This window comes from Heterocephalus glaber, unplaced genomic scaffold (genome assembly GCF_053883595.1).
Source record: "Heterocephalus glaber isolate CG9 unplaced genomic scaffold, H.glaber_assembly_v1.0 deba00001447, whole genome shotgun sequence".
NCBI lineage: Eukaryota > Metazoa > Chordata > Mammalia > Rodentia > Bathyergidae > Heterocephalus > Heterocephalus glaber.
In genome coordinates, this window is record NW_028258299.1 from 602,727 (window position 1) to 614,443 (window position 11,717).

The 11,717-nt window shown below is 55.2% G+C and overlaps 1 protein-coding gene and 1 long non-coding RNA gene across 2 annotated transcripts in view; both read left to right on the top strand.

Moving 5' to 3' along the window:
• LOC147827354 (uncharacterized) overlaps positions 1–11,717 on the top strand; it is a 36,548-nt gene that overhangs the window by 5,717 nt on the left and 19,114 nt on the right. The window lies entirely within an intron of this gene.
• LOC147827355 (uncharacterized) lies at positions 5–7,471 on the top strand. Its single transcript, XM_087214354.1, has 7 exons — positions 5–137; positions 722–819; positions 4,105–4,224; positions 5,441–5,618; positions 5,704–5,813; positions 6,548–6,667; positions 7,209–7,471. Exons 3-7 carry the CDS (start codon positions 4,139–4,141, stop codon positions 7,414–7,416), a joined length of 702 nt encoding a protein of 233 aa, XP_087070480.1. The 5' UTR covers positions 5–137; positions 722–819; positions 4,105–4,138; the 3' UTR covers positions 7,417–7,471.

Below are 11,717 nucleotides of genomic sequence, written 5' to 3' on the forward strand. Positions count from 1 at the left end.
GCGCAGCGCAGAGGCGTCAGGAGCGCCAATCCACTAGTCGAGAAACCGCAGCGCCTGACAGTCGGGTGTCGTCACTTCCGGGAGTGTCGCGGCTGCTGACGCTAGAAGGGGCGCCCTCGGATTCACGACTGGGCGAGGTAGCGCCTGACGCCCCTCTGGGCTGCCGTGTCAAGAGCCTGGCTTTGGCCCTGGCGAGTGCGTTCCGGGGGTCCCCCACAGCAGTCGGCGACCGCTGGGGCAGAGGCGGACTTTTCCTCTGGCGACGCGATCTGCCCGAGCCCGACCCTCCCTCCCAGGCGCGGTCCCCGGGCTCCTGCGCCCTCTCACCCGCGGCACCTCAGCCTGCGGAGCCCTTGGCTTGGTCTTGATTCCCATCCATGCTCCGGTGAACTCTGAGTTTCCAGATGAAGAGAAGAACGTTGGCCTCTTACACCCACCCCCCTGGTTCTACGTGTTATGCGTTCAGTGTCCATTGCTTTGGGCCAAGCCTGCCCTAGGCTAACGGACCAGACCAGAGCAGAATTATCCGTGCTAAAGTTCCAAGCCACCAAGTGAGAACTAAGTTGTTTTTCTGACCTTCCGAGAACTTGAGAGCGAAATAACAGACATCTTCAAGTAGGCTAGTTATAACCAGCATGATTAGGAAGTCCCCTCTGCCCCAACCTGTACAAGGAAGTGCTGTAACTCTGATAGAACCTATCGGCTTTGTGTTCTGTTTCAGCTTTCCAGAGCCCTCGTGTCTGTAAAACCAACTTTCTATACCTGCTTCGTGAGACCATTCGTTCTGTGTTCATTCCAGTTGTACGATCGCAAAACCAAGTAAGATTTCTGTATTTGTTGTAGTTTTGTCTGACTTAAAAACAAGCCAGGTGGAGGGGCCGGGGATTTAGCTCAGTGGTTCCACCCCCTGCCTCGCAAGCACAAGGTCCCAAGTTCGATCCCCGGTACCAAAACAAAACAAAACAAAACAGAAAAAGTCAGGTGGAGCTTTACAGTGTGATTTTATGGGGTTTTTTTGTGTTTTGTTTTGTTTTGTTTTTTCGGTACCAAGGATCGAACTTGGGATGGCGAAACCGCTGAGCCAAATCCCCGCCTCCATCCTGTAGATTTTTAAAAAAACAGCAAAACTACCTGGGCATGGTGGGACACACCTGTGGTCCCAGCAATTGGGAGGCTGGCTGAGGCAGGAGGATCACTTCAAGTTCCAGGCCAGCCTGAACTACATGGTGAGTTCTAAACCAGCCTTATCTAACATCATGTACAGGTAAAAGCACCCAATGATAAATGTAAACATACTGCATACCTAAAATGTACCAATAAAAGAATTAAAAAAAAACAAAACCAGCCTTATCTAGATGGCAAGACACTGTCTCAAAAAAACGAAAAAAAACAATAATTCAACATTCTGAATCTCTTTGGTACTGGGGATGGAACTCGGGACCTTGTGCTTAGGAGACAGGTACCGGAACCACTGAGCTAAATCCCCAGCCTCAACACCCTCAGTCTCTTGGGAGCGACAGTGAAAGCTAAACAACTGTACACATTGCCTGGGCCTGAAATTGGAAAACAAAGAACAAATGAGAAATAGACTAGAGCAGATCCTGCTCACTCCTGTAACCCCAGCCACTCAAGAGGCTGGGACAGAAAGATTGCAAACTCAAGGCCAACCTGGGCAACTTTGTGAGACCTTGTCTCAAAATAAAAAATAGAGGGGCTGGGGATTTAGCTCAGTGATTTCTCTGCCTGCTGTGCAAGCGCAAGGACCCGAGTTTGATCCCCGGTAAAAAAAATAAAATAAAATAAAATAAAAAAGTGAAAAATAGAAACCAGGTATGTGCATGCCTGTTATCCCAGCACTCTGGAAGTTTAGGCAGGACGATTACAAATTCAAGACCAGCTTGGACAACTTAGCGAGAGATTTTTTATTTTTTTCTGGTATCGGCGATCAAACTCAGGACCTTGTGCTTGAGAGGCAGGCACGGAGCTGCTGAGCTAGATCCCTGGCCCTAGTTATACGTTTGTTTTAAAAGTGGGCTAGGAGGCCAGGGATGTAGCTCAGTGCTGCTCCACCTGCCTGTAAACCCAAGGATCTGCACTTGATCCCCAGTACCAAAAAAAAAAAAAAAAGTGGTGGAGATGTAGCTCAGTGTGAGGCCCTGAGTTGAATTCCCACTACCACAATAAATTTAAAAAGCAGAATTGGCTGGAGATGTTGAAGCCATGCATGGTGGTGCACCCTGTAATCCCAGCATTCAGGAGGCTGAGGCAGGAGGATCATTGTGAGTTTGAGGCCATCCTGGACTATATACTGAGACCCTGACTCCCAAAAAGGGAGAGAGAGAAAGAAACAGCTGGTGATGTAGCTCAGTGGTACAGTGCCCCTGGGTTCAAGCCCAACTACCAAAAAAAAAAAGGAAACGACTAGAGTGGCACAGGGTGAGGGGCATTGGGATTCTTTTCCTTCCAGAACAAAATGCTTGCTTTGCATGCCCAGCTCTTATTTTGCCTTCTGAATTCTCAGTGACTGGGGAAGCCTTTTTTTTTTTTTTTTTTTTCATTTTTCACCCCTTTCACGATGGAAACTGTGAAGGCATAAGAAATCCACCGTGGTCATTTCAGTACTACAAATGCAAGAGTTACACGAAAAACAAAAACAAATTAGTACATGTATAACATTTACTTCACCTTTGCAGAATAACAGCCATTGACAATTGCTACTATGGCTGCTTAATTTAGACAGAAATAACCAGGAGGCATAGATGGGATTAATGACAGCAGAAATTTATTACCACAGTACAAATAACAGAAGCTCACTAAATTATTTAATGAACCATTTTTTAGGAAGCATTAATCTACTTATGTCAATACTGAAACAGGTGACAGAAAACACTACAAATATTTTGTGTGACATATTTTTAGTTCTCCACAGGTTTGGTATAAAGCAAATATGATTTGGCTCTGATGTAGATTTATCGATACGACTTTCAAGTTTCCCAATGCAGGAATGCAACCACGTCTGTAGCCCTCTAGAAGTGGCATCTACAAACATCTTGGGCAGGTGCAGACTCACAAATCTATCAGCAAACAGCCCAGAAATTGCAAATGACTGGAATGCATTTTTCAAAAAATGAAAACTAGGGCCGAGGATTTAGCTCAGTGGTTTTGCCGCCTGCTGCACAAGTACAAGGACCAGAGTTCGATCCCCGGTACCAAACAAAAACACACAAAAAACCCCCCAAAATGAAAACTAAAAACAAAAGGACAAATATGACTTGGCTAGTTGGAATACTTTCGAACTGAATTTGGACATCTGAGCAAGAGTCCAACAGCAAATTCAGAATCACAGCCCAGAAAGCCCAGATGAAATACTTCAGAGCCTGCAAAGTTAGTTTCCCCACTCTGAGCTTCAAGGGAACAGCCAACCCTTGGTCAGCAGGACCTCAGCCATCTGCTCTTTGCTCCTTGTCTAGGAGAGATCCAGCCTAATTCATTAGGGGAGCTGGTACGTTGGTATTTATAAAGTAAGAAAATATGCCAGCAAGCCAGGAGTGGTGGCACAACCTTATAATCATAGCACTGAGGGAGGCTGAAGCAGGAAGATTGCAAGTTTGAGTCCCACTTGGGTAATTTAGCAAGCACCCATCCCTTGCTGGGAATGAGCTAAGCTTGGGTTCAATCCTTGGTACTGAAGGAAAAAAAGTGCCAGGCTGGGGATTTAGCTCAGTGGTTCCGGCGCCTGCCTCGCCAGCGCAAGGTCCGGAGTTCAATCCCCGGTACAAAAAAAAAAAAAAGTGCCGGTAGTGTAGCCAGTGGTAGAGTGCTTACCTAGCATGTATGAGGCACTGGGTTTGGTCCCTAGCACCACAAAAAAGAAGAAGAAAAAAAATTGAGGAGGCCCCTACCAAGCCACGTGTATTGTAAGACCAAAGCCTCGAACAGAATGTTGGTTTGGGCCAGAGATTTAGCTCAGTGGTGCCACCGCCTGCCTCAAAAGTCCAAGGTCCTGAGTTTGATCCCTGGTACAAAAAAAAAAAAAGTTGGTCAAAGACAAAATAGAGAGGATTTCTGTCTGTAACATCCTTGTTAATTTTTTTCCCCACCCAGGGAAACGGTCCAAATACTTCCAGGCCTTAGAAGAATGTCACTCGGACAGATGCAGAAAGCTGTGTTGTGTGTCTGCTCTCCACACTGGCCCATGTATGTGCCCATCAGAGAAGCAGGAAGGTAAAGCCCCCAATTTTGTGGCAAATATCTTAAAGATATGCTATAAAGCAGAGTGCTAGTTGGTTGACATTCTTTGTATAGCTTTGTAAAAAAGTTGTCTCTGATTCATTGTGTTTACTTTCTCAAATGAAAGACACATTTTGGATTGTGCAAGAGAATTCTCAATGTTCCAGGCAGGCAGATGATTTTAATGCTGATACACAGGAAATTATGACTATCAGGTTTTTTAAAAGCTTTTTATGCTGTTCAGTAGTAGAAGGTTTTTGTTTTCAGTACTGGGGGTGGAACCTGGGGTTGGGATTCGAGGCACGTGCTCCACCACTGTGCTACACTACCAGTCCCGGGAAGTCTTCTGAAATTCAAAGTCTGTTCATCTCCAAGCCTGGGATAAGGAAGCAGATGCTCCAACTCAGGGAGTCTTTCAAGTGAGCTGTGTACAAGGTCCAGACAACGACATGGATGCAGGAGGAATCAACCCAATGTAAGAAACGACACCCAGGGGCCGGGGATTTAGCTCAGTGGTTTTGCCACCTGCTGTGCAAGCGCAAGGACCCGAGTTCAATCCCCGGTACCAAAAAAAAAAAAAAAAAAAAAGAAACGCCAGCCAGCATCAGCATTTCTACACGAACATCTGTAACGGCTTGCTGAGGACAGTGCTATAAAAGGAGTACACAAAGTTAATAGAAAATATTGCATCTGCACAGTCATAAGTGGACGACCAGGCCTGGCCACAGGTTTGCAGCTGTCCTAGGAACATGCAGACCACTGCTGGGACTCAGGCCGCATCTGAGCTGTGCTGAGGCCAAGGGGACGAAATGCAGGCTGGGCCACGTACAGGCCCCTGGTCTGCCTGCCCAGGACAGGGAAAGGCTCAAAGGCAGCTTTGTGGGAAATTACCTCACTTGTTAATCATGGTGGAAAATCTCTGTTTTCCGTTTCTGACCCACACATTTAGAAAATCAAAACAGGCTTCGAGCCACTTGTGAGGTGGAGGCCGGGCACGTCACAATGGGCTGCTTCCTGTTCCACACAGAGGCAGAGACCTGCAGAATACCCGGAAGCCCACACAGCCAGGCTTGCGGGGCCAGGGGCAGAGGCCCCTTTGAGCAGCCACCACTTTCCCACTCTCTTCACCTCCACCAGCAGTGCAGTAACCACACTCGCAATAGAGGACAGGGACCCCGCCGGCCTGACCACCTCCCTGCATTTTCTTTAGTTCCAGGGGAGCAGAGAGGAAGGAAAAGAAAACTGGGCCAAGTCACGCGAGACAAGGCCTCCCCAGTGCGGGTGGCTGTACCTGCACACCGCAGGCACACAGCAGGCCCGTGTCCTTCCACGGCAGCTGCTGGCTCAGAGGCCTTGTCTCATTCCATTGGCGTGGCACGATTTTTCAAGTAGGTAAAACTTAACGAGAGGTACTTATTGCTCTTTGTTTCAGAGAGATTTTATCTGCAGGACGGACTATTTTGTATTTTCCAGGTGAGAAGCCAACTGGAAAACCAGCGAGCCAACTATGGCTGCCACAGAGCTAGCGAATGGGGCCAGGAAATGAGACGCAGGCCGATGAGCGCCAGGGCTGTGGCTCACAGGTGTCACGGAGAAGGGTCAGAGACAGCTGGGGGACAGCGACAGGAGGGGCAAGGACGCCGCAGCCTGGCACACGGCCTATGCACCAGCCCGCTCAGCGCCCCTTCCCCAGGCTGCCTGGGCCCTGGGAGTGGGCGGCGTTGCCAGCAGTGTCCAGGTCCCTGGTGTGGGGATGGCAGACTGGGTTCACCTGCCACACAGAATGCTCAGAGACCTTTTGTATAGGTGCTCGCTTCATTGAAACGCAGTGTCACTTTCAGTGTCCTGCCAGGTGTGCTGGGGTCCCGCGACTCCTCTGGGGCCGGGTGGGCTCGGGCGCGGCGGGGCGGCCTGGCCTGGGTCCTGAGCAGCAGGACAGTCAACTAAGGACGAGGTGCAGGCTCAGCGCTGCCTGGTTACCCCGCGGCCCTGGGTCGAGCGCGCCGGAAAACTCTGGGCAAGTGGGGGCCGGGCCCGGCGGCCTTTCGGAGCCGGGGGCGGTGGCAGCGGACCCGCGCGCCGGGGGAGCGGGGCAGGGCTGGCGCCTCGGTCCCTCCGTCTGGGGCCGCCGCTGGTGCCTGTGCGTCCGCAGCCTCGGCCGGGACCGCGCGGGGCCCCGACGTCCGCAGTCCCGGGCTGACCGCGGCTGACGCAGGGGTCCTGGCCTCCCAACCGCGAGCGCCCTGAGGCGGGACGCGGCGCCGGGGTCGCGCTGTGTCGCAGGTGCTAACTGTGCGTCTCGGCACCCCGGCCGCAGGGTTGGATCGCTTGGTGCCCACGCCGAAGCTCTGCACGGTCGAGGCCAGTCTCTGGGGTCCAGGAGCCAGGGCTGCAGCCCGAGCCTCAAGGCGGGCCGGGACCGTGGACGACCGGACAGGTGAGCGCTTGGCTGGCTGTGGCCTGATAGCTGCCGTCTGGTGCGTTTACCCTATGGATGCGGTTTGGTCCCATGTCGGTCCGCGTCGGCAGGCTTGTGTTTGTGTCTGAGTGTGCAAATGTGGGGGTAGGGTGGGAGAAATCATCAGAACCAAGTGAGGAGAGAACAGAGGTGCTAGACAGGCTCCTGATGGGCACCAGCCGGGTTGGCGGGACAGAGCAGCCCATGCGGGAGCCCTGGCGAGCCTGGCCGTCCTGGGAAGGTCGCTGGCTCCCCTTACACCCTGGCCTGTTGCTCCAGACGCAACAAATGTCTGAATGTTGCTCTCCCGCCCAAGGTCAGCCCGGGCTGTGGTGGGGTAATGGCTAACAATAGTCTCCAGCTAGTTAGCCGATATTAGTCGTGATGATGCCCCAGACCGCATGGCTTTTTCCCCAGCGTGGCTTTTTACACCCAGTCGCCATGGCTGTGAGGTTGGGTTTCCTGGCCTCTCTCTCGGGCTTCACCCCACTCACTGGTGGCTGGTCTCCATGGCACCCAGGATGCCCACCTGCATCTTAGAAGCGGCTGTCCGATGGGAAGAGCCTGTCACGCCCCGTTTTGGGCCAGTTGACTGCCGCACACGATGTCAGCTTGGCAGTGTCTTTGGGCACAGCCGAGGTGCTAGGAGTAGGACAGCCTCATGGCCCGTGCTGTCTGCATCACGTCACGTTATTCTGAATAAAAGCAATCTGACAACTTCTTGCTAAACATGATTTAATTTCTGTATTGTTGTAAAGCTTTCTAATAAAGTATTCACAAATAGGGAACAGTGTCTTCCTGCACCGTCCTGGGGCTTCTGTCCTCTTAAGAGACGGATGGTTCTTGTGGAGAGAGACGCGTGTGGGTGGCAGCAGCCCCAGTGGCCTCTGGTGATGGTGACAAATACTAAGTGTGTCAAACTGCCTCTAAAACCATTTTTCTCCAGACTGGTTTGCTGCCTGCCCACTTGGTTTGCTGTGTTCTGTGTTGGCAATGGCTGCTAGCTTTCCACTGGAAATCTTGGTGGCTGAGCGAATTTGTGACCCAGGAAGTAACAAGTAAATGCCTGGGATGCTGACTGGAGGCTGCTGTGTGCTCTGAGGTGAGTTCTGATTTCTCTGAAGCACATTTGCTGACCAAGTCCTCGTACTCTGCTGGCCCCACAGTCTTTGTCGACATTCGTAGCAAGCTGAGAGCCTCCAAAACCCAGACTAGCTAGCAAGTCCAGCATTTCTGGCCAAGGAGACATTGGGAACCCTGCGAGCCGGTTTGCACTTCGACGCTCGCGTGTGTGTTCGCTTCGGCATTCAGCATCCTGAAGTGTGAGGTGGCAGCTGTGTGCTTAGGAGAGGGGTGAAGGCCCCTGCTCTGCGGCTCCAGGTGAGGCCCTCCATGTGCCTGGAGCTGGGATTGCGGCAGCTCTCAGACCTTGCTGGACAGGGCAGTGCACACGGGGCTGGGCTGCGGTCCCACAAGGCTGTGGCTGTCTCCACGAGACTTCAGCAGGTCAGCTTAGAGTCCGAGGCCAGCCGCGGGGCTCTCCGCTTTCCCGAGGCCTCTGGCCCAGAGCTAACCAGCTTGCAGGGTGCTCAGGGCTCACAAGAACCTTCCTCTGTGCCTGGAGCTGTCAGGGTGAGGACAGGAGGGTGAGAGCGAGTGGCAGAGAGGCCTCCTGACCTCCAGGAAGGCCTGGCATGTGGCAGTGGTCAGGAGGTTGAGGCAGGGTGGGTCCTTGGAGAAGGTGGTGGTGGTGAAGTGTCCCGGATGTGCCTGTCCCAGAGGGTCTGGGTGGCAGTCTTTCTCCAGAACAGGGCCCCCATGCCTTTCACTCACTGGGTATTCCTCTCCATGGCGTCCTGGGCAATGCAGCACCCACCTGAGGTCTGGAGTGTGGCTGGCCTGGGCACCCAGTGCTGGGCCACCCAGGCCCTTTCCTAGACTTGCCCAGAGCCTGAGGACAGCAGCCCATGGTCTGCCACGCTCGGGCTGCTCCAACCCAGGCCTGGATGAGGAGGTGCTTGTCCCATGGCCTGAAGAAGACAGTGATGGTCAGGGAAGCCCAGGCGATGAGCCCTTTGTCGACAAGCTCCACTCCAAGTTGGCCAGGCTGCCTGGGAGGCCCTGAGGCCCCTTGCTCTCTGTGAGCAGTGAGGGTGGCAAGATCCTCGTGCATGCCCTTCTGTAGGGAGAGATTTCCTGGAGAGGGGAGCAGCAGCCACATCTCAGCTGGGGCCCCTTCCCTAGCTCGTCTGGGTCTTGTTGCTGCCTTCCTGCTCCTGATTCCTCTAACCCCCTGGTGAGACTCCTGTACCCCTATCCTGGAGATCGCACGGTCTGGGGGAGGGAGCCCTGAGGCTGAGGGCACAGGACCTGCATGGTTGTGGAACATGAGCAGCAGTGACATGCCAGGGCCAAGGACAACAGTGATGAAGACCAGGCAGGGAGGCCCCGGGGGAGGGGGTAGAGAGGAAAAGCTACCTTCCTGGTCCCCCTGAGTGTCCTAGGAGGCCAGCCAAGTCCAGCTGCTTCTGAGGCCCCACAGCCCTGTCCATCTGTCCCGTGGCGACTGTGTACTGGGGGACAGTGGGGAGCTATTGCTGGAGGCTCAGCTCAGGAGAGGAGCCCAGCCAGCCAGAGCCGTGGCATGCCTGGTGGTGGGTACAGCTTTTGACCTTGAGGGCAGACCCTGTAATCTCCGGGATGGGGATACAGGAGGGAGGTGGCACGGAGGCTCCCTAGGCTGCAGGTACCAGGAGGGCTGGACACTCGGTGCCCAGGGGAGGCCGTGGAATGAGCGAGTGCCCTGAGCCTGGCCTGGCTCCTCTTTCTCTGGGGAGTCCCGGGCATCGGGGTGCTGGTTCTGGGCAGGAAGCCCTCCCCAGGTCCCGGCTTCTGTGCTCCAACACTGGTGGGGTCCTTTGAGAGGGGAGGTGGTTGACTGGCCCAGGCTAAAAGCTGTCTGGTTGTGCTAAAAATATCAGGCCGAACGGGAGGCAGATGCTAGCTAGCCACTGTTGGCTCCTTTGTCGTGCACTGGGCACTCCTGGCAGCCTCCTGCCAGGGGATGTTGGCTGAGGACCGGTCCTGAGGGCCCTGGATCCTGCAGGCACCTCCACTTTCCTCTCAGAACCGCTGGCCACCTTGTGTGGATGGGCTTGGGCCGGGGTGTGTGCGGGCTCATGGTTGGGGCGCCCTTCCATGTCTTGTTGGAAAAAGCTCAGCAGGAGTGGTCAGGGGGCCATAGACCAGCAGTGGCAGGGGCTGGGCTGAGGCCGGGCTGCCAGAGGTGGAGGATGTGCCTTCTGGTACAGGTAGCCACCAGCTGGCAGCATTTGGGTCCTTTGTCTCAGTGCCGGCTGGGTTCAGGGGTTGGTGGTCAGGGCGTCCCCTGCCGGCAGGGCCCGTGGCTGGGTGTCTGTTTGCACTTGTATGGGTCTGGTTGCCCGAATGAGCCCTGCTCTTGCTAAATGCGAGTGTTGGGGTGGAGCCACGTTCGTGTGTCCATCAGCCCTGGTTAATTCTGACAGGCTCCTCGAAGGAAGGAGGGCTTGTGGATCTGCTGGGGTGGGGCTGTATCCTCAGGAGCAGTACCACCCCTGCGCCAGCAAGTTCATGTCAGCCGTGTTTTGGGGAGCAGAAGCTGGCAGAGCTGCCCCAGCTGGTGGTGCTGCAGGTCAGGCCTGAGCAACCCAGTGGTTCTGGGAGGGAAGCAGGGTGGCCTCCCCAAGCACAGACCCCATGGGGACTGGGCCACTGCCAGGGAGGGCGTGGGGCTGGCTGCCCGCTGGAACTGTGTCCTGTGCCAGTCGAAGCTGTGCTGCTCAGGTGCTGTGCGGTGGTGGGCTGACCGGGGCTCCGGGTCTGTGGTCATTGTAGGATCCGAGTGCGGTTTCCTCTGCTGCTGTGGGTCTTGCTTGCTCAGCCTGGTCACTGGGGCTGGCAGGGGCCACGTAGGATGCACACAGGATGTCGTGTGGTCACACCGGCTGGCCTCACAGCCCTGCCCTTTGGGCTTGCTGCCAAGGTCAAGGGGAGCTGAGCAGCACGTGGGGAACCCTGGGCTGGTGACAGAGAGCACAGTGCCCTGGCACCCTCACCAAGAGCTCTGGCTGCAGAGGGGTGGGCTTGACCCTCCTGTGAGCAGAAGAGGAGGAGGCCCCTGCTGCTGGACTCTGCCTGGCCTCAGGCCTCTGTGCCACATCTGGGCAGGTCTCCAGAGCCTGCCGAGGGAGGGAGGGGCTCCGAAGAAACAGTGCCCGCCACCTGGGCCGGGAGGATGCTTCAAACCCGCAGTCCCCAATACGCAGAAGGCTGAGGCCAGGGCACAGGAAGTCCAAGCCTGGCCTGGCGTGGACAAGCCCTGCCTTAAATAAGCAATATGAAGGCTCTGGGTTCAATCCCCAGTACTGACCAGTAAATCAATCCATCTACCTGCTCCTGAAGCAGCCCTGGCTTCCTGGGCTGGGCTGGGCTGGGGTGGGGAGAGCAGCAGAAGGCTGAGCGATTCTTGCCCGAGACTCTGAGGGGAGTGGCCCGCATGCCCAGCCTCTGTGTAGCACCTAGGTGGGCCAAGGTGGGCTTTTCACACGGGCCTGGCTCTGGGACAGCCCTGGGACTCGGGCCGCTGCTGTGGCACAGACTCTTGGCCCTGAGCCTGGCCCGGCCTTCCTCACTGCCCAGCTGCAGCCATGGAGCGTGGCTCTGAACTAGCCAGGCCCAGGGGATAGGGACAGGGACCCTGGAGCAGGCCCAGGTAGGGGTGGCATGTGTCCCTCCCTCGGGCTGCCTGGGCCTTGGCCAGCTGGTGGCACCCCTGCCGCCACACTGGTCTTCACTGTGCCCTGGCCAGCCCTGGCTGGGCCCGTGTCCTGGAGCTGGATTTCTAGTCCCCTCTCCCCAACCTGGGCAGGGCCCTGTGTGGCCCCTTCCCTAGCCACAGGGCCTGCCAGTTCAACGAGATGAGTAGAGGTGGCTCCTCACCCCTCTCCCTGTCCAGGAGTTCCTGCACTTTCTCCCTGTCTAGGTCTTG